Here is a 25,882-nt window from a genome sequence, read left to right on the forward strand (position 1 = left end):
TTAACTGGGGCTATAACTCCTACTTTACACTCCTATTTACATCACTACTAGCTATACAAAAATTGGTCAAGAGTTTACTTACATTTAAGATTGGCTATAAATTCACCTGCAATGCAAAAATATTAATTTGCAGATAAAACAAGGAGAAGATTACGCTAAAATTGGATTGTACAAAAGAAAAGCAACAGCAGAAGAAAAAAAAAAAGAGAGAGAGACAAAAGGGGAAGACAAATAACTAAGTTGATATATATAATTAAAGAAAAGTGTGGCTTTTGCTGGTTGAGGAACGAATGAAGTGGAAAACGTTTTTCTCGCATACGGCTGGGAGTCTGAGTACAAGTGTAGGGGGGTTTTGGGTCACTTGGCTTGTACAAGGTTCAGTTTTTGTTTTGCCAGCCGCCATTGCTTGACATGCCTCACCCGCCCACCTGTGAAGTATTTTTAGAGTGTATTAATTTGCAGTGAATTTATTATCTAGCCACCTTTTTTGTGCCGTTTGTCGTTGTAAGTCAGCTATGTTGTTATGTTAATAAAGGTCAGGCTGCTTGGTTCAGCTTGGCATGGCTCCCAGCAGTGTGTGAGAATAATCATATAATACAACCCTATGTGATCAGAATAGTGTTTCAATAATGGGTGTGACAAATCGGTGTGTTGCATGATATTTAGTTCACTGTATATCCCATAATTGATAGTTTGCTGTATTCCTTGCAAGTCATGGTGGCAGAGTGGTAGCTCATTGTTAGTGCACTCACCTCCGGGTTTGAGCCCTGGCCAGGGTCATCTTGTTGTGTTGTTGGGCAAGCCATGTTACTCTCATAGTGCCTCTCTTCACCCAGGTGAATAAATGGGTAACAGCGATTTCAGTGCTGGGGGTAACCCTGCAATTGTCTAGCATCCCATCCAGGGGGAGTAGAAATACTCCTGGTCACTTCATGTTACTGAAACCGGAGATAAGCGCCGGCCGTTTGGGCCACTTGGCTTGTATGCAGACTTGATCTTGGAAGTCATGAGACTTGCAGAGATTGGTGACTTTAAAATTGTGACACATGTTACCTTATGTTTTTTTAGCTGAAGGAGCATTTGGAGAAAGAATGCCCAGTGGTGGAAATCAAATGTCCATTTGTCATAGTGGGATGTAGATTTGAGGTAAGCCGTTTATATTGACTGTACTTTGTAGAGTGAGGTGTGCAAACCTAAACGTGTATGAATTTTTCAGTGAGATGCAAACCGATCTGTAAAGACTCGTAGCATACAATGATTTAATACTGTGTATGAAGAGTTCCAAATCTTGTTTGAAATATTTTCAGATTCGTATTACGCTCTTCTTGTCGTACAAGAAAAGTACAGGGAGTCAGCGTGGCCAAGTGGTTAGGTCGTTGGACTTGAAATCCCGAGGTTTCGGGTTCAAGTCCTGCTCTGACCACTAAGTTAGAGTTGTTTCTTAGTAGACCCTATTTCAATTGCTCGGTCATGCTTGTAAATATCCAACTGGTCTGCCTCGCACAAGTTCAATGGATATTTAATCGTATTATGTTTATTTGATATCTTTGTTTCTTTCAGTTTAACAGGCAGAGTTGTCCTTAACTTGTTACATACGCTGACGTTGTACCATCTAAATTGGCCCTAAAGGCATCTTTTCATTGACTTTGTTAGGGATTGCGATCGGACGTCAACAAACATGTTCAGGAGAAAATGGCCAGCCATGTCATGGACATGGCAAAGAAACTTGGTAACATGTTACCTGAGTCAGGAGATGAAGAGGCTCCAAGGCACAGAGGTGCTCCAGTAAGACGTGTAAGGGGTGGAATAGAATCTTCTCCTCAAGAGCAAGCCAGCCAGGAAGGATTTTTCAATGAGTTGTCAACCAGGACCCAGCATCAGCGAAATGAAATAGACGAGCTGAGACGTATTATCACTGTTCTTAGTAATACAGTAAATCATCTGGAGCGTCAGGTAGAGGAAGCACGTATCAGGCAAGAGAGACCAGTACAAGAACTCACCCTTCGGTAAGTCCAGTCTATAATTAGGACAGGAATGCATGTTGCTTTGGCGAAGTAAAAAGGTAAACAATCATCGTGTCATTATTTAACAAATTGACTTCAGTTTTTTTATACGCCTGTCCTCTTATTGATGATAAATTGCGGCATAACATTTTCAAAGTGGCTCCGCGGTAAACTTGGACAATGTTTTGACGAAATTTATCATCAATAAGAGGACAGACTCATAAAATACTGACATCAATTTGTTTTTTACAACAACAAGACCCCTGTAAATTGTATATGTAAGTGGTGTGTATTTAAAAAAAAAAAAAAAAAAACAGCAACAACAACAAGACCCCGAAATGGTCAAATGCCGGGAATAAATGAGGGGGAAAGACGCCGTAAACTTGCCGTAAACAAAGATATGTGAATTTTATTCAAAATGATGCGAACATTGTCAATAGCTTTTCTCCCATTTCGATTGGCTACTTAAAAAAGTCCATAGTTTGACGGTTGAAAGTTGAACTTGAAAGTTTGCATGAATTAAAATGTTATCTGTCTGTACTTTTATTGATGATAAAAATGAGCCAATCAGCGCGCGAGAAAGTAGACAGTTATTGTAAAAACGACATTTGACAGCACTAAGAATTTGCTTTTGGGCAAGTGACTTTCGAAACTGCATTAGAAAATAATTATTCAAGAAACCGCTTTCCAAGAGAGGACGTGGTAAGGGGACGAGTTAACAACATTGTCACTTACTGCGATGGTCAATCGTGTCTTCATATCTTTCTCCGCAGTTCAAATATATGATCTTTCATATATTCACTTGTATTGTCACGTAAGAAGCATTTGGTGCTCGTCTCCAAACTTGCTCAATTCATTTACTCGGTCAGGGGCAGATAGGTGTGATAGCCCTTGCAAGACAGACAGGTGGAATACTCTGATCCTACCCTTGGATGGATGTACACTCGTTTAGTCCTTTAAAGCAACCATCTTGATGAGAGAAAACAACTAGTTCTTCAGATTCCGATTTTTAATCTGATTGATGTCTAATAACCCATAAAACGTGATACCAGTCAGAGTGAAACAGTGTTCCAAATAAGCGACGGGTCTCGGGTCAATGACCCGGTAGCGTATTACGTGTATAACAATGAAAAAGGAAAGGAAGAAGTTTCCAAACGAAAAATATTTGGAAGATAATCATTCCATATCAAGCAAGAAATAACACAAGTTTACTCAACCATAGTTCTGAACAGAAGACAGACAAGGCCGTTCACTAGTGGCCATCTTCTTTCGCTTTGATGAAAACATCCACTCTATATTGGTTTTGTGTTTTATTGAAGTTTGCATGGTAAAAGGTTTCACGTAAGAATAGAATGTATGCACATGACGTCACGGCAGCCATATTGGTGTTCCAAAACAATGAAACGGCGGCCATGTTGGGGGTACCAAACCAATCCTGTGGAAGTTGTGCAAACACTTTCTTCTGTTCCAATAAATTTGCATCGCTGCTGGACATGACCTCAGTTTACATGCAGTAGAGTAAAGATGTCCATCAAGGTAGGTACATGTAGCTGTAGTATGAGCATGATGTGTGCAAGAGACGTTGCTGCACAATTACCAAAACAGATTAAAACAGGAAACCCACGTCTGAGTCAAAGAAATATCTTTGTTCTGCATTTGTAAGTGAAACGAAAAAAAAATCATGTTAATCAGACAAACATCTTTGGCTGGTTTCCTAAGGGAAACCAAACACATACTGTATTTTGCAGACTAAACTGGACTGGACTGGACTGGACTAGTAAAACTCGGGGTAATAAGACACGCACTGGTAAAACGCGGACTAGTAAAATGAGGACTAATAAAAAGAGAACTAGTAAAATGAGGACTGGTAAAACACGGACTAGTAAAACACGGACTGGTGAAATGAAGAATAGTAAAACGGGACTGATAAAATATGGACTGGTAAAATGAGGACTAGTAAAACATGGACTACTAAAACGCGGACTAGTAAAATGAGGACTGGTAAAACGAGGACTAGTAAGACACGGACTACTAAAACGCGGACTAGTAAAACGAGGACTGGTAAAACGCGGACTGGTAAAACACGGACTAGTAAAACACGGACTAGTAAAATGAGGACTAGTAAAACGCGGACTGGTAAAACACGGACTAGTAAAACATGGACTAGTAAAATGAGGACTAGTAAAACACGGACTAGTAAAATGCGGACTAATAAAACACGGACTGGTAAGACGTGGACTAGTAAAACATGAACTGGTAAAACGCGGACTAGTAAAACACAGACTAGTAAAATATGGACTAGTAAAACGAGGACTAGTGAAACGCGGACTAGTGAAATACGGACTACTAAAACGCGGACTAGTAAAATACGGGCTACTAAAACGCGGACTAGTAAAATATGGACTGCGAAAATACGGACTGGTTAAACGCGGACCGGTCAAACGCGGACTAGTAAAACGCGGACTAGTGAAATACGGACTACTAAAACGCGGACTAGTAAAATACGGACTGCGAAAATACGGACTGGTTAAACGCGGACCGGTCAAACGCGGACTAGTAAAACGAGGACTAGTAAACACGGACTAGTAAAACACGGACTAGTAAAACGCGGAGTAGTGAAACGCGGATTAGTAAAACGCGGACTAGTAAAACGCGGACTAGTAAAATACGGACTACTAAAACGCGGACTAGTAAAATACGGACTGGTTAAACGCGGACCGGTCAAACACGGACTAGTAGAACGAGGACTAGTAAACACGGACTAGTAAAACACGGACTAGTAAAACGAGGACTAGTGAAACGCGGACTAGTAAAATGAGGACTAATAAAACGAGGACTAGTAAAACACGCACTGGTTAAGCGCGGACTAGTAAAACGCGGGCTGGTAAAACATGGACTGGTAATATGCGGACTAATAAAACGAGGACTAGTAAAGCACGGACTAATAAAACGCGGACTGGTAAAACGCGTACTAGTGAAACGTGGACTCGTAAAACATGGACTGATTAGACGCGGACTGGTGAAATTTCGGTCGGACTGAACTGAAGTAAGTTTTTGGGAGAATAGAATCACCCAGGCTGACCAAGTCGATCTTAGTATGCGATCTCGTTGGTCTCAGAAGCAGAAAAGCCAAAGCCATGCATTTAACTGTCACATAAAACGAAACCACTAAGACCACAGAGGTAGAAAACGCCTCGGTGATGTCGATCAAATCATAAACAGTGGTTTGGTATCATGTTAATCTTGGTGACATTTGGTCAAACAGTTGACCAAATGTTGAGCACGAAGTGGTATGTAATGTTTTTGGCTTTGTCATTTCTCAGGTTTAACCGCTATGAAACCAGACTGTTGGAGTACGAGGGACGTGTCTGCAACGGATCATACATATGGAGGATAGAAAATTATCGACAGTGCCGCCAAGATGCTATCAATGGAGTCATGACAGCAATACATAGCCCTGCCTTCTACACCAACCTGTATGGGTACAAGCTCTGTATGCGGATCAATCTGAATGGCGTGGACAGCGGAGTGGGTAAACACGTTGCACTCTTTGTTCATATGATGCAGGGTGATTACGATACCATCTTGGAATGGCCCTTCACTGGAAGGATTGCTCTGTCCATCATGGATCAGTCTGATGGTGCTGAGTACCGCCAACACATCAGTGAAACCCTTGTAGCTAAACCCAACCTCTTGGCATTTCAAAGGCCAACAGCCCCACGTAATTACAAAGGTTATGGGTATGTAGAATTTGCTCCAATAGAACAGATCCGTGAGCCGCAGTATGTGAAGAACAATACCATGTTGGTCCGCATACAGATCTTTCATTAATTATGTTCTGGTGCGGATGCAGAGAGGACCCTTCATGACAAGGATGGCGTCCTTGTCATCACAGCGTGTTTGTTATGTTTGTTATCAAAACGTGTTTACGAGTGGATTTCCTCATTCTGGTCTACACTCTACTCTTCTTGTCATAAATGATCATTTCTCCATCCACATAAGAATACAATTAATTTAAGGTTTGTTATTTAGTGGAATTATAATGCTAATTATGTTTTGACTTGTAGCTAGTCATAACGTTTAATTGTTTACGTTAAAGAACAGTGATCGCCTGGGACCAGCGAGAATTAAAGCGACTTTTGTTGGTGACGAGAACGTGAAGTGCAGGTCGCTAGTAAAAATAATGATGCAAATTTAAATCAAAGAGGTTAACGCTAATTTTTGAATTGAAAGAAGTCGGAAAAGTGTTCCGTTTAAGCGGCAGAGGTAGCGTTATGACAAATTAAAGCGACTTTTGTAGGTGACGAGAACGTGAAGTGCAGGTCGCTAGTAAAAATAATGATTCAAATTTAAATCAAAGAGGTTAACGCTAACTTTTGAATTGAAAGAAGTCGGAAAAGTGTTCCGATTAAGCGGCAGAGGTAGCGTTATGACACAAGGCGAAGATGACTTGAAAGGAAATATATTTCCTTTCCAGTTGTCTTTTCAACGTAGCAAATTAAGTTTTCAGCCGCCACACCCGCCCAGGCTGTCGCTGTTTACTTATCACCTTTTTTGTTTTTCTTCGTTGTTCAAGAATTTTGAATTTTTGTCCTTTAAATGCTGATTACGTAAGAGACTAGCTACCTAAAAGTCAATACTAGTTTGGGTTTGGGGAAATTGTGATGGCAATCGAGATAACAAAGAGGAATTGTTCTACTCCTGCGGAGTCAAAGTAAAATGACTGTAAATGCTAGACCACGCGCGAGTCTTAATTAATCTGATAATTAATCGGTGAAGTTATCGTTTTTATACACATCACTATATTACCTAGAAAGATGACCTAGTCTCTGCCACTAGTTAATAACTTTTTTTTACCACAATTGCTACTAATCTCGCAATCTGATTGGCTAAGTTGCCGTTGTCGATAAGTGTCCGGACAACGCTGCTCGCGTCAATGTGTCACGCAATGCCTTTTTCTGCTCGCGCTCTGAAAAAAACATTTTCTTTGACGTTGTCATTGTGGTAAAAAACAAATCGAAATGTGGTTTAGCGTGGTCTGTACTCTTATCGACAACGATACGCGTCATCACAGTGGTCAAAATGTTGTGGACTCACGAGTGACCTCTTTGATGACGCGTATCGTTGTCGATAAGGGTACAGACCACGCTAAACCACATTCGATTTGTTAAGTTTACTTCCCCGGCCATAGCGTAGAAAGTGCGGTCGACTTAAATTAAAACTTATTACTGGAACGATAGCATGCACGAGAAGGTTACAAAGACTAAACATAGTAGAAATTCCGGTCTAACGTACGTGAACTACAAAATAGCATAACCTATGACCTAAGACAAGAAGAAATTGTACACACCAAATTTCCTGGGTATAAGTCGCCTCAAGTGAATTAATCTGGTTTGCATTCTTCAGTACTTTCCTTGATACACGGTTAGTCACGAAATGAAAAATAATCCAGCCTGATACGTAACAGCTGCTGATTGATAGGAGCTACTATCACCAATCCACCAAGTGAGAAAATATATTATACGGTGAGAAATTCAATGCATTTCCCAACCAGTGATTTTGACGAAACCTGCATTTGACAACTGACACAGAAAGTGAAAGACAGGTGACAACCGAAGTAATTTCAAGCAAGACACGGAAAAAAGAATTGCCAAATGAATGGGAGACAAAGTTGAGGAAGGGAGATCGTATGGAAATCTTCCCAGTGCTTGCGAAATTCTTGTTGATATTCAGGTCCGGATGTCGTGGAATTCTTTGTAATCTCGGTAAAACATGCTCAGCCCTGGTCTAAGAATTGCCGAAGAAGTTGGAAACAATTCTGCACCTGCTTGCTTAGCAGTTAATTCCACAGCCTCAGTGACTTCAAGCCATTGTCACATTCTACATCTTCAAATTGCCAACTGAAGGAAGCGTAATACAAAGTGATTTCCAGTGTTTGTCAAGGTCTTGATTTTCTGGTACATCCCTTATCGTAAAGTAGCCACAGAAATGAAATGGGTACATGTCTTAAGAAGGACGTTATGATAATCTTTGCGAAGCTTTTGCTATCTAGTTGATTGCAATCATGATAATTGGCCACTGTGACCTACTTCTTACAAGGGAACACTCGAAATGTAGAGGGTAATACTTTTTCCCTTTTCCCTTTTTTTTTTGCCGTTTTTTCATAAGTTGCCAATCACAACCTCGATTTGGAACGATTGTCGCGGCACTTTTGGAACATTTTTCGGTTTTTTTTTTTTTTTTTTCAGTCTACATTTACATTATAGTATATTTTTCCGGCTTCATTCATATAAATTTCAGAATTCATTGTATTGCGATTCATAGGCGTTCACAAAATACCATTAAATCTTCACAGACGCGATGAAAGCAGGAAGTGTTGTTTTGTTTTGTTTTGTTTTTTCGGATTCGCCAACGTTAGCGGGGTGTAAACTGCAAAATCAGGAACCAAAACATCCCAGATCGTTATGAAACTGAAAGGGTGTGTTCTAGAGTAGAACGTCATCTCAGAAGCAGCCAATCACAGTTCTGAACAGCCGGGACAGTTCTGAACAAAAAAGAGTACCTATGAGCATTAACACGAGACGAAAAACGTTGGACTTCATTTGGAATGGATGCTGCATATTAGCTCGCGTATTATGGTCGTATTATGAGCGTATTAAAGTCGGACCCGCTTAAGTCATTTGGGAATGGGATCCTAACATTGCCGATCTTGATCTTAAAAAAACATTGTCAAGTCAGAGATCCTTCTACGTCACTAAGTCTTGCAACCCCAGGATTGTTATCATCATAAAACGTGCCGCGCGACGCTGACCAGACTCCACACAGTTGATGTCTTTCTGCTTGTGAGGGGACCAGGCAGCGGTTCCGTATTCACATACCGGATGAACAAGGCTCAAATATACCCTGTTGCTGTCAAGTTCCTCTGGAGTGTAAATAAAAGAAAAGCAACACCTTGAGGAAAACAAATCAAATAAAAGCTACATCTGCTACATGATGTCCACGTCCCAGCCGCCATCTTACCCGTACACATTGTGCATCACCTTTCTGAAGGGGATCACGTTCCAGAAATATCTGCCTGGGAGTCTACATTACCAACTCTGTCAATTGGACCACGATGGAAAGTGCCCGAGGGGAGGTGACTCGCATATGAAAGGGGTGGGGATGCTCGTCGTTTCGCTTAGGGGTGTAAATTTCGGAATTTAGTCTCACGTAGGGTGTTCTAGGCAAAACGCCATTATATTTAGCCGTGAAGGTCTCGTTTAGGGTTGTACACGAAGAAATAGAAAAATATAGAGTTAAAAATATGTATATTTTTAATTCGTTTCAATTTTCAGGTTTTTATTATTGCACACTGTTTACAGAAAACAACTTAACGCAACGTAAGTTAGTTACTCGATTCATATAATCAAAGTTTTCTATAACATCAATACCTAAAGAAGACTAACAAAATGTCTTTGTCCATTGTTTTACAAGAGTGTAAGACGAAACTTGGCGGGTGACACAAAACGATTATTTGATCACGGCTAAAAATATTCACAAGCTTGTTATTTGATTCTTGCTCTAATACGGAGTTTCAAGAGTTCGTCTTTAAATCACTGTATTTTTCATTTGTCTGTGTTTAACATGGTATCTTTTAGGGGTACAAAAAAAACCTTTGGCCACGCCCAGATCGATCTCTTAGGGGTTTAATTCAAATTTTCCAACAAGCATCCCCGACTCTTTCATATGTAACCCTCCCCCCCTCCCCCGGCGGGGGGAAGTGAGCTTGTGATGTTGCGCAAACATAAAATGTACACATGAAACTTACACACCATGAGCCGTTTTTGTCAAGCGCGGAATTTTAGCTTCAACAATGAGCCTTTTGTCACTGGAAAAAGTTCATTTAACAATTACAGCTGGGAGGTTAGGATTCGTATTTATTTCAGCCGGGGTAGATTCTAAAAGCCAAAAGTACCACAACAAAGATCTTAACATCGCCAGAGAACTGGGGGACAGGGCTGAAGAAGGACTTTCTAATGACAGTCTCCGCAATGCTTTTTGGAGTCTGGGTGATTTAAAACGAGCCATGAAGTACCATAACCAAAGTCTTGGAGTACGTTCCTTTGGAGTGATCTGGATCCAGATCATTGATCCAAGATCACTCAGATCATGATCCATCAAAGAAACAGAAGAATCTCTGGTCACGGATTCATCGGTTCCTTTGATGCACCATGATCCGAGTTATCTTGGATCACTGATCCTGAACCAGATCATCCCAAAGAAATGCAGTCTTAGCATTGACAACAGGGCTGGAGAAGGACGTGCTTATGGTAGTCTTGGCAATGCAATACCAGAGTCTAAATGAGGTATAAGAAGTACCACAACCAAAGTCTTATTATTGCCAAAGAACTGGGGAGCAGGGCAGGAGAAGTAGCTGTTTATGGCAATATTGGCAACGTTTTTGATAGTCTTGATGATTTGAAAGAGCTATAAAGTACCACAACCAAAGTCTTGGTATTGCGAAAGAACTGGCTGGAGAAGGACGTGCGTAGTATTCTTAAAATTGTCGGGTGTTTAACAAGAGGCTGTTTATAATTGCCGATGCAGTGTGAATGTGTACAATGGAATGAGGGTTCCATGAGCTAACAAACAAAAGATCTAGTCAAGAACTTGTTCAGGAGACGGGGAAAACATTACGCTGCAACAATAATTCATAGTGCTTTCCTAGGTGCTGGTGATCCTATCAAATCAGTAATAAAACGTATTCCAAGATGACATTTAGCTCGAACAGATGACTGACGCATAGATTACAAAATGTGCAAATTAAAATGAAACAAAGGCCACTGGCCTATTAAAATTGCGTTCAGTTTTCGTTAACTCCATCGATCGGGATCTCGAACTTCCTATGTTTCAAAGAAAATCGAACTCGTTGGAACTTTAAACAAGGTTCGCTACGATAGTTCACCAACGGTATTCTAGATGTAAAAAAAGAAATTTCGGTCCTGTTTCAAACTGGCAACCTGCAATTGAATGATCAACATTTGAGTGCCAAAAGGCTTTTGTAAGGAAAATAGACGAAGGGAATTTTATTTAACATTAATAAAATGCAGAATCGTAGTGTTAAAAATAGAGCTTTTAAGAGTTTCCACGAGAGGACCAGGCAGGAGGTGAAACGGTTCAAATGACCGATTTCGCTCAAACTTGGCACAAATGTTGGGTTTGATGAGTGAATGATTGTGGCGATTACGAGTAAAAATTCGGCGAAAAAAAGCACTTGAGACACCTCTTTCAAATATTTTCGGAGCAATATCTTGAGGCATTCTCTCGATATCGATATAAGTACTGCGGCCGAATATTCAACTCACAAGCTCCCTCAACTTATGTCTTCAGGTGTAAATAGAATGGAAACAAGAAAAACCTACTATGTAAACAGCAAGTCAGAACAGAAAAAATATTGAAGTCCCCAAATGTCTTATGGCTTTTTTCTTTAGATCTTTACTGATTTCTTTCACTTTCCTTATTAGAATAATGTGTATGTGGTTTTCAGGGCCCATTGCAGATATTTGCCATCAATTAATTAAAGGCTATTCACAACACTACGAAATATGCACCTTACATAGGATGAAGCCACGGACAGAAATCAACTCGTCTAGTTGACATGAATATCTGTGCTTTTAGACTGATAGCGGTTGTGTCCTGGTGTACCGGTACACAGAGGGAATAACCATTGTACTCCTTTCTTTGCGAACCTTTGTTTAGCTGCTGAACATTGTTGGGTCTTTTGTATCGGTTCTTGTGAACCGGTACACGAGGACAGAACCCTGATAGCTGTTGAACCTGACCCAGTGGATTTCATTTTCACAAGGCTTTTGTTGTGGTGGAAATACCAAACCAAAGATGGCTAACTAAGTATGTATAAATCAGTGTCAAATGGCATTTTTGCAGGGGATCCCCCGTTTGAAGGGAATAAAATGTTTTGACCTACGTTTTTGCCACATTCACTCGCCAAACCCAACATTTGTGCCAAGTTAGAGCGAAATCGATGATTTGAGCTGCCTGGTTTTCTGATGGTCACACTTATGCGAGATCCTATATAGTTCGTATTATCTGGAATCGGATTCAGATATTCAACCTTAATTCATTGCAGTTGTTCGACAAAATGTACTTTTTTTAATATTACTAACCTTAATTTTTTTCTTTCGTTTCAGTAATTTAAGAAATCTTAGTTGTAATTTGGCGTAATGGAAAGTGAAAAGTACATGTAGTGTAGCATTGTTTTGCTCAATTTAAACAAAAACCTAAATAATAGAAGAGTCTTAGTGTAGCAGAATTTCCCCTTAGTGAGTTTAGCCCGTTCGTGGGCTTATTGTTAGTACTTAAAAAGAATAATTTATGAACATATAGTAACACATTTCTTCGGAACGATTTAGTGTTTGAATGGTTTAAAACAGTTACCGTTTTGTATCACAGTATGTATAATTATACGTTTGTCGTTGGAGAATTGCAACCTTGTGCAAAATCCAAGCAGGTGCCAATGGTGCAAAATGGAGCCTCCCGCAGAACGCTCTGACATATACGCCACACATGAACAGCAAAATGTCAAAGATCGTTGTGTTGTGAACCATTGTGTTAGTGTTGTGCTGTAAATGAGTAAGTTGATGCTAGGTGCTAATGCGTGCGTTTTATTCATTATTACACTATCGTTTGCTAAGAAACAATATGAAGTCTATAAGAGAATTCTACTCCATCGCAGGGTTAACCCAGCATATAATTCGCCGGTACCCATTTATATAAATATGTGGACAGAGCCACGGAAAGTTTTGAGAATGTCTCGCTCGAGAACAGAACGCAATGACCGTGCCAGGGTTTGGACCCCGACCGCTGGATCCGGTGTCCAGTGCTCTAACATTAACCCACCGCGCGTCTTGAAGACCCTGCGGTGAGATGTAGATTCACGACTTTTTATTGTCGTTATAAATATAAGTGAATGTTATTCCTGTAATGTAAAACAATTTTTTTTCTTTCACATTGCTATTTCCAATCGACGGCTTCCATCAATTTGTGGAAAAACAAAAAAAATTGGATATAAAGTAGTAAATGGCAATCAAGTTTAAATCAGTAGCTTGCGTTATACTACAAGTGACAAAAAAGAAAGCCACACAAGAAAAAAGACAACAAGAACAAAGGACACAAAAAAATGAATGAATAACTTCGTGATTACAAAGAGCGAATCAATCTAAAGAGAAAGACGAACCTGTTGATTTAATGCTTTTTATATGGAGAAAAGTTGTCCTTGGTGGAGGGTATATACGCAGCTTCCCCGGACGAGAAACGTCTTATTCATTTCCATGTTATTAGCAGAAAACTGTTGCAGTAAAAATTACAAAGTTGGCTTCAATTTAACAAATTGACGTCAGTTTTTCATGCGTCTCTCTTGTTATTGATCATGAATTTCGTCATAGGTTGTGGATCCACGACGCGATACTCTGACGATATTCTGGCGAAATTCATGATAGGACAAACGCATGAAAAACGGACATCAATTTGTTTTTCAGTTTACGATAACAAATTGTCAAACTGTCAGCTCTCGCTCGTCGCATCGCAGAAGTAATGAATTCATGTGTCTGTCCGATTATTGAGAATGAAAATTAGCCAATGAGTGCGCGAGAATTTCTGCAGTTATCGTAAAAACTCCTTTTGGAGGCAGGTGACCTTGGGGGTAATGCCAAGGTTTATCCGTGTAAGCACTCGCCTAACAGTTCCAAGTCGGGACAACAGCACGAGTTCGGTCACGACGGACAAGGTTTTCGGTCAAGTAAACGCTCGGCGAAACATAGCTCACTGGGGGGTGGATAACCGTTCAAGGGGAACTTTTCTCCACATTACAGAATTTAGCGTTTTGTGCAGTATAAAATAACGGGACTGAATATATTCACTATATCAATATGTATAGTAGTATGCGCATTACTAGTTATAGGTATGGCAGTATATGTGATGCATTGTAATTATATATTTTACGGAACCTTAGTCTTTAACCGTAGACCTTAGTCTTTGTAAACGTTTCTTTATTTTTCCAACCATGCTCTAGATTGGCTTCTATGTAACGTTTAAAAGTACAATGCACTGTTTGTGTGTAATGCTGGGCCAAACATAACTCACGGGAGGTGGATAACTGTCCTACCAGGAGGAACTTTTCTCCACATTAATTAAACAGACTTAACAGTATTTTGTACAGTGTAAAATAACGTGACGTTTCGAATGTTTTAACGATATCCAAAAATAAGTATTGTGGCATGCGCATTGCTAGTTATAGGTATGTCAGTTTATGTGACGCATTGTGATTATATATTTTACGTGACCTTTAGTCTTTAACAGTGGACCTTAGTCTTTGTAAAAGTTTCTTTATTTTTCCGACCATGCTCTAGATTGGCTTCTGTGTAACGTTTAAAAATACAATGGACTGTTTGTGTGTAATGTTTTAAAATACAATGCACTGTTTGTGTGTAATGTTTAAAAATACAGTGTACTGATTGTGTGTAATGTTTAAAAATACAAATGATGCACTGTCAGTGTACTCTGTGTGCTTCCTTTTCATTGCTGTTTATACTTACAGCACTCCCACCTTTCCTCGTCTTCGAGCGAGAAGTGAAAAGGACCCTTTAGAAAAACTACCGACCCAAAATCTGGTGCTTCTCCGGACGCCTCGCTCTCAGATTTATTTCGGTAGTTTTTCCCGATCAGCACTTGCTGGAGTATCTGACTATCGGTGCAATTTCGTGAAGACCGTGAAAATTCAAGTGACTCATGGGATATTCCATGGTATCTACCATAGGCGTACGAGCTGGAGGGGGGAGGGAGAGGGGGGCTGCAGTCCCCCCAGCTATGGAAATGGTGTGATTTTTCGGGTAAAACGCTCATGATTCGGGCAACGACACTTGAGAGAAAACATTACAAAGTGTTGCTGTTGGCGTGATTTCCAAAACGCGTAAATTAAGTTTCTACAGTTGAACCTCCGGTTGCGACCGCCTCTCCTCAGCAACCAGTTTTCCCAAATACCAAAAGTTTCCAAGTCAAATACCATATTTGGAACCTCTTGTAAGCGACCACCTGTCATAAGCGACCGCGACCACTTTTAGAGCTAAAAGTTTGAAATTTTCCTTTGTTTTTAACCTCCTGTAAGCAACCACTTGACAGATAATGGAGCGAAAAATGGATAATAAGGTGGCGTAACATCGTATTCCTGGTTAGTACAAAAAACCGAAATTTCTCAGTGGGAAGAACCAGATTTTTTTCTCGAAATTGACTTTTACACGAAAAAACATTGCATCGACAATGGTGCATGGGTTAAGCCTCGGCAGTTACCATATTCTAATGAGGAAAAATTTTGACCCATTTTGGTCTAAGCTCTCGTAAGCGACCACGGGAGGTTCGACTGTAGTTGGTTACCTTTTTACAACTTTTCTTTTTAATAAGTTTTAGATTTTACTCGGATTGAGACTGGTGATAGATCATGATAGAGTATGATCAGTTTGATTGATTGATTCTGTAAGCTTTGAATATAATTAGTTTTGGAATTATAGCAGTTTCATTAGATGTGGGAATTGTGAACGTTTTTGTTTTTCATTCAATTTGACTGCGTTTGCATCCCTATTTCAACACTCACGCATTCGGGCATTGCGTAAATTTTTCGGGCAATAAGGTCACCGCACCCCCAAGTCCGAAGTTGTCCGCACGCCTATGCGTGGTATACCACTCGAAAGCGTTGCGTAACTGGTATGTATTTTAGTTTTGTCGTAGGTAGACGCCACAATCGAGGCTGGTTTTAACTACTGTGACCGAAGTGAAGAGATTTATTGTAGGAAACGGTGTAACCAGGTATTTGGGTTATTGTAAAAAAAAAAAATGTAAATAGCTCGTGCCCGCGCTTGCGGGTATTAATTATAATTTAACAGTTACAGTAGTCTTGAAACAGTGACAACACTTGTTTGCCCTACACATACGGTTAGTGCTTTATTAAATTTGTGATGTTTCTAGGCAGGAGAAATTCACCAAAATAGGCAAGGTGCAACGGACAACGGTTGGACGCCTACTTTGCGAGGTTACAGTGCACTTGAAAAAAGCTCCATACTTTCTGTAACGATTTAGGATGCGATGAAAACTCCGCTACCTCGAACTCTGAAGTTAAGGGGGAAACGAATGGCGAGGTTCGAGATAGCTGATAGTGACTGAAAAAGTATGTCCAAGATTGGTTTGAGTTCGAGACAGCCGAGTTCTACTGCAATACTACGAGATAACGACAACCATAAGGGAAAATCAAAATCGCAGCGCTTGTTGATGGCAAACACTAAAACACTAAGGATCCTCTTCCTCTACTTTACTCTGTGTTCCAAAGAGGACCAGCGTGAATGCCCAGCTAAGTTTGATTTATACGGTCAATTTTAACCTGTCAATATTACAGTATTTGCATCTGTCCTTCGTCTTGCATTCACAGTGCAGCCGTAGAAATCAAAAGAAGTAAAGATCAACTAGTGTACAGCTTTTAAATACGTAGTTTCTGAAGGTAAAAGAAACGCAATTCCTTTGTGTCACATACAGATAGAAAGTTGCTCGTCTAGGATTTTTTTCAATGAACTGAACATGACACCCTACAGAGTCGTGTCCAGGACGCTTCAGTCCCCTGTCCTTCCTCATGTGATAGGAAGGAGCTTGGGGACGAGTTACAACTGTTGCAACTGTTGAAAAGATATTTCAAGAAATTAAAACTTAATAGAAGGTTATTTCTTGAGGGGAAGAAAATGAACTATAGTAAGCTTGTCCAGAATTTTAGTTCCCAGTTCTCTTCCATTAATGACCGATTTTCAGTCACCTCAGTGGACTGAAAACAAATCTTTCCAATGTCCCCTACAACCCCCCCCTCCCCCACCCCATACCCTTCATTAGCTGCAATCGGGGAAAGAAGTGCCATTAAGCTAACGAGAACAGTCACCGAAAACTGCCTCACCAGCATGCATTATGTTGCATAGAACAGGTGTTATTCAGTTGAACATGCGATAATTAAGTCTTGTTAAAGAAGGCACACTTACAACACAAGTGGGTCAACACATCGGTCAGCTCAAGGCAGAATGATTCTGCTGCCTCGTTGGTTGGTGGGTCAAATCGATTAAAGCTTCAATGAATGTTATTATCGTGGACGGCTCGAGGGGTTTTAATCCGGCACTTGTTACCCCGACTGGGAATAGCGTTTAGGAAATGATACAGTCTTCATTTTGCCATTTGAGTTTTACTACAGTATTTAAGAATTAAAGAGCTCCCCTTGAAGTACAAGGGGAAAGCCTCGAAAAAAAAATAAAATAAATAAATTTTAAAAATCCCTTTTGAACAGGCACTTCACATTCATCATGCAAGATTTTATTAATGTCCGGCCTAGACCCTTGGCATTTTCTCTTTGGCGAACAAGATCCGGGAAACGAGTTAGTCGTGCGCCGTCACAAATATTCTTGACGTCATGACCAGCCAGGATAGAAAACCCCTGGGTACTAGGCGTGGACTGATGTTCATTCAGAGTAAAGCAGGCACTGAGGCAGCATAAAGGTACTGAGGTATCGTAGAAAGGGTTAACACGATTAAAACAGGTCAAACGCTTTTCTAATTCATTACAGCCACACTCGGCCAAAAACAAAATAACTTCCGTGCCTGTTATCCGGCAACAGACAAATTTCCCCATATTACCTCTTCAGATATGTCACCTATCCCTAATAAACGATCTTAAATTATATCTTCTCGTAGCCAATGGAGCGGAACAGACAAATGGCAAACACAACACCGAGAATCTGCAAAGATAAGAAAGAAGAAACTGTCAACAGAGTGACCAAGTTTTCCTGCCACCAGATTGAATTTGGGGAGACATTTGGGGAAACAGTTTTGGATATCAAAAAACTGGATCATCGTGAATTGTTAACTTGGGATATCAGGGAAATAATTTTAATCTTGTAGCTCTTCTGCATAAGATCTGGCCAAGGTTTCACTTTTTCATAGATCCATCTGTACGTGTTTCTCTGTGAAGCGTCGTTACTAATTTTTCACATAAACGGTTCCAGTGCTGCCCTTGGATTTATGCCATAGTAATGTATATTCCCTTGATTCCATGAAAATTTTATTTTTCTCCGTTGTCCCCTAATAATAAATTCCGTTCTTCCCTAAAATGTTTTGTCAAAGTTCCCTATAATAGTAGAGATATTCCTTGTTTCCTCAAATTAACCCCATAAATATCCCTTTGTCCCATGAAATAAATGATCATGTCCCCTTGTTCTCTAAAACCCCTGGAGGCCCTCCATATACTCAGTCAAAAACAGTTGCAAAATTTGGATTTTGCATAAATCGTTTTATTTTGATATTGCAATGTCTGAATTTGTCTTCATTCTTATTCTCAGTCCCATGCTCAATCCCGGTCTCAGTCTCCTTCTCAGTCTTGGTCTCATTCTCAGGCTCATTCTCAGGCTTGGTCTCATTCTCAGTCTCCTCATTCTCAGGCTCATTATCAGTCTTGGTCTCATTCTCAGGCTCATTCTCAGTCTTGGTCTCATTCTCAGGATCATTCTCAGTCTTGGTCTCATTCTCAGGATCATTCTCAGTCTTGGTCTCATTCTCGGTCTCATTCTCAGGCTCATTCTTAGTCTTGGTCTTATTTTCAGGCTCATTATCAGTCTTGGTCTCATTGTCAGGCTCATTCTCAGTGTTGGTCTCATTCTCAGGCTCATTCTTAGTCCTGGTCTCATTCTCAGGCTCATTATCAGTCTCAGTCTCATGCCCAGTCTTGGTCTCAGTCTCGTGCTAACTTTCTTAGTCTTATGCTCAGTCTCATCCTCATTTTCATTCTCGGGCTCAGCCTCAATCTCATGCTTAGTGTCATTTGCATTCTTATTCTCATTCTCATGCTCAGTTTTTGTCTTAGTCTCGGTCTCATTCTTAGTCTTATGCTTATTATTGGCTCCTTATCTACAATGCGACTGATTTGATTTCAGCTTCGAGGTAACTGAAACAGAAAAAATAAAATGCTAGTTAGGCTAAAAAGGATGGCAAACCTACCTGCAAAATGGCGATTCCAACACCTATTCCTCCAATGACAGCCATTTTCCCTTTCACAAAATCTTGTAGTGCTTTGGAACAACCCTAAAAGCAAACAAATTAGAAGATTTTGCTCTCCAGTTTATGTTGAACGTTAAATTAATAAAATTCTTTCCTGTGCACCAAAGAAAGGTGAGTGGAATAGATCTTAATACAAACCTTTCCCAAGGTCTGCTCAAATAAGCAAACAAAAACTGATGACGCTGTAGATGGCAGACCAGGTCAAACTTTGCGTGCTGACAACATTGTTTCTATCATATGCACCCCTAAAGTCCATAGACCTAAGTTTTTTCTAGTTAGCCCTCATAGTTCCTCATATAAATGGTGCTTACTGTGAAATTAGGCTAAGGTTCTTAATCAGGTTCTTAATTTTTTTTAAAAAAAGCAACAACTTGTATTCATCTGTGTAGCCTTTATATTGAATCTTTCACACATTTCTCTTGACACGCAGAAGCCACAGTCAGAAAATAACTCCACCCTGATGCCTCACAAATTAACAGTAATCTGAGTTATATTTTATATTTAAAACTCTATATTTTGAGAATAAGAACCTGTATTGAGATTTTAGCCTAGCATGGTTTTTATGTGAGGGATGCTAAACTGGGAAATTTTAGCCTAACAGGTTCTTATACACGGATTTTACTGTATCACTATTTACGCATTTTATGATATCATTTCTATGTTCTGTAGGAGTGTAGACTATGCAAGCAGCTTTCACGAGTGGCCGTTTCACCGTAGTCTGCAACGGAGGAAATAATTGTTGTCATACTCACTTCTTGATAGATGTCTTCACTTTTGGGCGACGCACTACAATTTGGAACTTGGTTTTTGCAGCAGGACTCGGGGTAAAGTTCAGATTTTTTTTCACTGTTCTTGTACCATGATGAGTTTTTCCAGTCAGACGGACCCGAAACACCACAGCACTTCAACTGTCCAGCAAAGAACAAAAAATCATCATTATCTTGTTAAAACATCTTTAGCCATCTTTCTGCTTTGTGAAAGGGCCGGTCTCTCCATCTTTTCAATATCGGGACACATCGAACTACCGAAATTTAGTATCAAGAACGAAACTATAAACTCTATGGGTAAGAAATGAAATAATAAGAATATTGTGATTGTAAGGTGAAGTCTGGATACGAGCTGAGTAGTTCATCGCAGGGTTGCCCCCAGCATTAAATTCGCTGGTACCCATTTATACACCCGGGTGGAGAGAGGCACTGTGAGAGTTACGTGTCTTGCCCGAGAACACAGCACAATGTCTCCGACCAGGGCACGAACCCGGACCGCTCGATCCGGAGTCGAGCGTACTAACCATGAGGTCACTGCGCCTCCACGTTTCAGTCAGAATATACAGAATTTAACCTGTATACCAGACGATCTTCATTTTAACCACAAATTAATTTCAGTATAGGGGATGCTTCTTCTGTTCAGAGACACAGGCATACATGGTAAGCAATTCTCCAGCTTGGAGAAATCGGAATTCTTCGGAATTCTTATGGCAGAAAAATCATCTTCTCAGATATTTACACGGCTGAAATAATCTACCTGCTCATTTATTATCAATTAATTTTAAAGTACAACTTGACCGCTCACATCTTGTTGTGCCTTATCAATGGCCTTGGTTAATTTCTCGTGATCTGTCTGTCCGTAGTCCTTCGTGATAGCGCTGTTCACCATGCTTTCTATCTTGCTGATAACCTAAAACAACCATAATAAGTCGTTATGTAAGCGCTGAAGTGAGAGATTGTCTAATACCAATCAGAGCTCGTCATTTGAACGGTGTTGAATAGTTTTTTCCATGAAATACATACTAGTTATTCAACTCTGTCGAGTGGTATACCATGGAATATCGCACCAGTCACTAATATTTTCTCGCTATACACACGAGCCTTTAGGCGAGTGTGCACACCAATTAAGAAATTACAAGTGACAAGTGGGATATTCCATGATATACCACGAGGAAGTATTTCATAACTATTTCATACCTTGCCATTGAAAATACAGTGGCCAACACTATCAACGCAGTGCATGATGGGAAGGTTCGGTGTAAAACCGTCAAGAATACAACGGCTTTTTTGTATTCTGATTGGCTGTATTTTCTATGGCATGGTATAAATGTTATTTTTTTCTCAAGCATCTGAGCCGGCCGGATCCCTAAATCCTCGAATTTGATTGGCTAATCATACGCACGTGACCGGTCCAGCTTTTTACGATACGGCCCACGGGCCGGATTTTTTCTTCGCTGCCTAAATTTCGCTCCTAAAAGTTAGCGGTAATCGTTAATCTTTTGCCTTTTTTACACGTCCATCGACGATTAGTCAACGCAAGTTTATCTTTGTTCACTTTAGAATGGCAAGGAAAGTCACTGTAAGTAAATTCAATTGAGTGTTTTGAAGTTTTGAGAGTTTGCTTGGTTGTTTGTAGCTTGGCGCTGTAATGGCGAGTTTACCTCTCTGATCGTTGCTGTATTTAGGAGAATTTCTGTGGAATACACTTAACGAATTTCCTCGCTTTCTGCCATTCAATTGCAACTACTGACAGAAATTGTTTTTGTAGTAAAACTTCAAACTTCGCACGAAATTTCACACCGCAAAAACAATTCTGGAGAACTTAACTGGTGAAATAAATGCAACTAACATAAAGTAGTTCGAAAAAAATCTGTTCTTTAATACATCTTTCTCTGTCTACTATCTGAGTTATTCGATCGTTGCCAGGAGCTTTATACAAATCGTTAGTAGACGGCGCGCAAGCCGATTCAATGACAAAGTTGCGTAAACAAACCCATTTGTAATCTGTAAAACCAATTCACTGCAGGAAAAAAAATAAACATGTTATTTGCCGGCTTAGGGTCGGTCCGTAGAGTGAAAAACTGTGACCGAGGTCTTGAAAATGCTGCCCGAGGCCGCCTCGGGCAGCATATATTTATCGACCCGCACTCGGAAGATATCACTATCTCTTGATATGACTTCATATATGTACTTGTGAAAAATAACATTTCGGTTTTGATAGTTAAAAGGTGCATCTAGGGTTTGTGATTACCTTGTCTCTTTGAGCATAGGCCATGATTCCAGACGCGATCTCCAAAATGAAAATCATCAGCACCAGGAACGAATACTGCATTAAATATTAAAGAAAAAGAGCACAAAGAATCAAAACAGGACAACAAACAAAACAAGAAGCCCAACAATGTTATAAACCGTAGTTCATCTTGTATGATCGTCCATGGTCGTCTTCAGAATCAAGTGAATGGATTGTGTTAGTTAGTGGATGATGTTATAAATTTGGTCCGTTGAAAGTGATTGGTCAGTTTAGCCATGATGTTATCGGCTGTAAGACTCGTGTAAAGTTTGTTAGCAATCATTGGTCGGTTGTAATAAGTTTCGATCCGTCTATTATAAGCCAAATCTAAACCTAAGCTAATTTACATCTTACCAAAAGAAGCAGCCATTTATTCTCTTTCATCACTCCACAACATCCGATAGCTCCGATGATCATTACCAGGGCTCCCGCGGCTATCAGAATGTTGGCGGCAGACTTGAAGCCAGTTTGGTCCATCAGTCCCTCGTAGTTATTGGCACTTACTCGTGCAAAGATCCCCACAGACATGACTGCAATACCTGCGGCCTGGAAACAAGAATAACCAAAGAGTTTTATCGTCAAAAAACTGGGCTCTTCTTTGCTTGGATATACTTTAACAAATTCGAATTTCTTGACTGTTTATCAACTTTTTGAAGTTGAACACATGACCTGTCACTCAACAACGTTCGGCAAAACATCAAATGAATCATGTGGTTTGTTCCGTTGGACTTAAGAGTACCCTTAAACATTTTCAGCCATGTTTACGAGCAACTCTTTAAAGCTAAGTTTCAAACTATTTTTCTTGACGGATGTTAGCAATTATTGTGAAGAACAAAAAATAAAGTTTTAATTAACGTTTATATAAAAACATCACGAAATTTAGGTAGCCACCTTTTTGACATTCCAGTGAGCAACCTTCCAACATTTTACGAGCACAACCTGGACCGGCCTAATTTGCGGTGTTAAGTATCTGGGATCATTAGTAGCTACATTAACGACGATAAATTTGCGCTCGAAATAATACTTTAACAAGATGGCTAAAAATGCCGAGGACAGGGGTTGTTCGACAATGGTAAAATTCCAAAACGGGACTAACCAGTTATATTCCGTTCTCCTTCAGTCGGTTTTTCAAGGCTAATTACAGTTTAAAAACAGTAAAAGCGAAAAACGACCAAAAGAAGAAAATATCTTCGATAAAAATAAAATTAATTTTTGAGCAGGATTCTAAAGTCACAATACATTACACACTCATAATCATATTTTTTTTTCTCTCCAACCACAAACCGAAATCGATGATAAGATAAAACATATATTGTTTTTGGTTGTCACATGCATTCTTTTCCGTTATACGTACAAAGTCTAATGGATTTTTTTTTATCTTTAATCGCTTTTTGCAACCTACACAAGTGCCTTGTGATTCCATAGCTCCACCTCAAACTTGTGTCCAGGGCACACTTACGCATTTATCCAGCCGACGGAACGGATCGCGTTCCCTGGGAGTGAGATTGCACAGCCCTAAGATTGGATGACGACAGATCTAAGCCTTTGACGGCGAGAAAAGTCGCTAATCCCTTCTTTACAACAATTCCATATCTGGGAAATCTATCTTTTGATGCACTAAATGACAACGGCGTTTTGAGGGTAGCTTAGAGATAGATACAAAAATTTGCGGCCGGTAAAATAATAATTAGAGCCCAAGCAGGAAATGAACATCTGGGCGACAACACGAGCACAAGAGTATTATTGCTAATAATTCTAATGTAGAAACCCTGAGCAAATATCAGCCTTGTTTGAGATTGCTTATCGCTCATTTTCCCGACCACCGAGATCAAATAGAATACAAAATATGAATATAATTATAACAAAAATGTGATCTGGCACTTATTTACCGTTGTTGTTTCAATTTTTCCATCTATTTTGATTCATATAAACGAATCTATAATGAATCACACATACAGAAATTCAAAGCTTAAAGTTTCATTGGCTTTTCGATAGGGACATTGCCTACAAACAGAAGCCCATCATGGGCTCCTGCTACAAAAGAATATCTGGACAGTAGACAGTAAAGAAAAAGATACTGAAAAAACCCCAACCATTTAAAACAATTGAGGCAATAAGAAAAAAAATTTTCTCGAGTGTAACTGAAGTTGACATTTTTCTTGAAGTAACTCGCTGTCCTGGTCACTGCCGCTAGCAGGATAATTAATGAAATATCTTGACCGCTGAATATACTCCCTGTCAGTCTGCAATACGGGATTTGTCTACTGGGTCATGAACTTCAGGTTTTTTGCGTTAGATGCTTAAAGATTCTTTTGTAGTCTCGTCCTTTTTCATGTGTTTTCAATCACTACCTATTTTTAAAAGAAAATAAGAAGCCTCCATGACACTTCCCTATTCTTTATCGCTCGCACTTGTCAAAAAGCTTAAAAGGGAAGCTTTCGAGAACTCACTTTATTTCCTTGTAAAAATTGCACCTTTTCCGACGAGCAGGACGAAACTCTTCCCCTTTTCATTGACCTTTATCGCTGATAAAATTCTAAATGTATTTTCTTGCTTGAAAAAAAAAATTTAAATTCTATTCAAGGCCGGAAATAAAAACATATGTCGTTTCTTGAAAGAAGGAAGCAAAAATTAAATATGGCGGCTGAGCTCCCTTTCCTATTTCTTTGCGCGTAACAGCAAAGCGGCAAGGAACCTCTCTATAATAAAATTAAAATGGAAAGCAAAAATTTATGGCTTAAGATCATGAACTTGCAAATCTCCTAGGTATAATTTATTTTTTAAGCCGCAAATTTGCCGATGAGTTCTCTCCAAGGTAAAAGGTAAAAGTCAGCGCCGAGCTTCTTCTTGTCTGATTAAAAGCTTAAAATTACTTCAAAAGAAATAAAATGCCAAATTTTGAATACTTGAACTACTATAATTTACCCAGTGAAGCAAATCACAACACCTAGAAATAATTGTTTCCTCAGAAAAAAAAAATATAGAAATTTTCAAGAAAAGTTTGCCCTTCATCCATATTGCCGTTGAAATACAGTCACAGCGTTGATCTCAATTAAGTAGAGGCCGTAGAAATTTACGTCGGGTGGCAAGACGCTTAAACATTAATGAGTGGTTAGTGCCGCATACAGCGATGCAAAAGCCGAAACCAGGTTTTTTTGTTCGATTTTCAGAAATGAAAACAAAACGTTATTACTTAGACAAAAAGTCAAGTCAGTTAAGAAGTGAAAAAAGGTCCAAAAAATTAGATGCTTTACTTACCCAAAACACTAAGTTGAAGACACAGAGCAGGAACTTCAGACAATTTCTGCCGCAATCGAGCCCCGCCATTTTAAGACGGTTCTTTTTTAACCCTTAAACAAAATAAAGATCAAATGAGATACAAGCGATCGATCTCTCCCAATCGGACCACAGATGACATAAATAATCTGTGATGTTTTACCTTTCAACTAACTCTAAATACCACAAACGCGATCTCTCTCACTCGCAGTCTCTCGCCTTCTCGTCACGGCCACCTCCCAGCTTCAGAGAAAGATTACGTTCAGTGGATGTTTTCTTTTTTTCCTTTCGAACCTGCATAAATTTTCGTCTTCTGTACAAAGTGGAAATTAACATACTATTTGATTGACAATCGTCTGATCTTAACATTTGGTTTACTTCTCGACCAATCAAATCACTTCATGACAATGATGTGTTGACAG

At 39.7% G+C, this 25,882-nt stretch overlaps 2 protein-coding genes across 3 annotated transcripts in view; one reads left to right on the plus strand and one right to left on the minus strand.

Moving 5' to 3' along the window:
• The window catches only part of LOC110058477 (TNF receptor-associated factor 6-like), a 51,884-nt gene extending 37,328 nt beyond the window's left edge, over positions 1-14,556 (plus strand). For both annotated transcript variants that reach the window (XM_089288763.1, XM_089288762.1), the window contains exons 6-8: positions 1,069-1,146; positions 1,654-2,006; positions 5,327-14,556. In XM_089288763.1, the coding sequence (XP_089144889.1) occupies positions 1,069-1,146; positions 1,654-2,006; positions 5,327-5,834 (939 nt within the window). In that variant the 3' untranslated portion in view covers positions 5,835-14,556. The remainder of the gene's footprint in view (positions 1-1,068; positions 1,147-1,653; positions 2,007-5,326) is intronic.
• Positions 14,557-15,963: 1,407 nt separating this feature from the next.
• LOC110058338 (CD151 antigen-like) lies at positions 15,964-25,764 on the minus strand. Its single transcript, XM_089288764.1, has 8 exons — positions 25,624-25,764; positions 25,443-25,534; positions 22,539-22,730; positions 22,146-22,220; positions 20,700-20,804; positions 19,880-20,035; positions 19,068-19,151; positions 15,964-17,812 (listed from the first exon to the last, which is right to left on the minus strand). The coding sequence occupies exons 2-8, from the start codon at positions 25,509-25,511 to the stop codon at positions 17,753-17,755; spliced, it is 741 nt and encodes a 246-aa protein (XP_089144890.1). The 5' UTR covers positions 25,512-25,534; positions 25,624-25,764; the 3' UTR covers positions 15,964-17,752.
• Between the last annotated feature and the right edge of the window lie 118 nt (positions 25,765-25,882).

Source organism: Orbicella faveolata, unplaced genomic scaffold, assembly GCF_042242905.1.
Source record: "Orbicella faveolata isolate gen_17 unplaced genomic scaffold, um_ofav_v1 contig_2, whole genome shotgun sequence".
NCBI classification, from domain to species: domain Eukaryota; kingdom Metazoa; phylum Cnidaria; class Anthozoa; order Scleractinia; family Merulinidae; genus Orbicella; species Orbicella faveolata.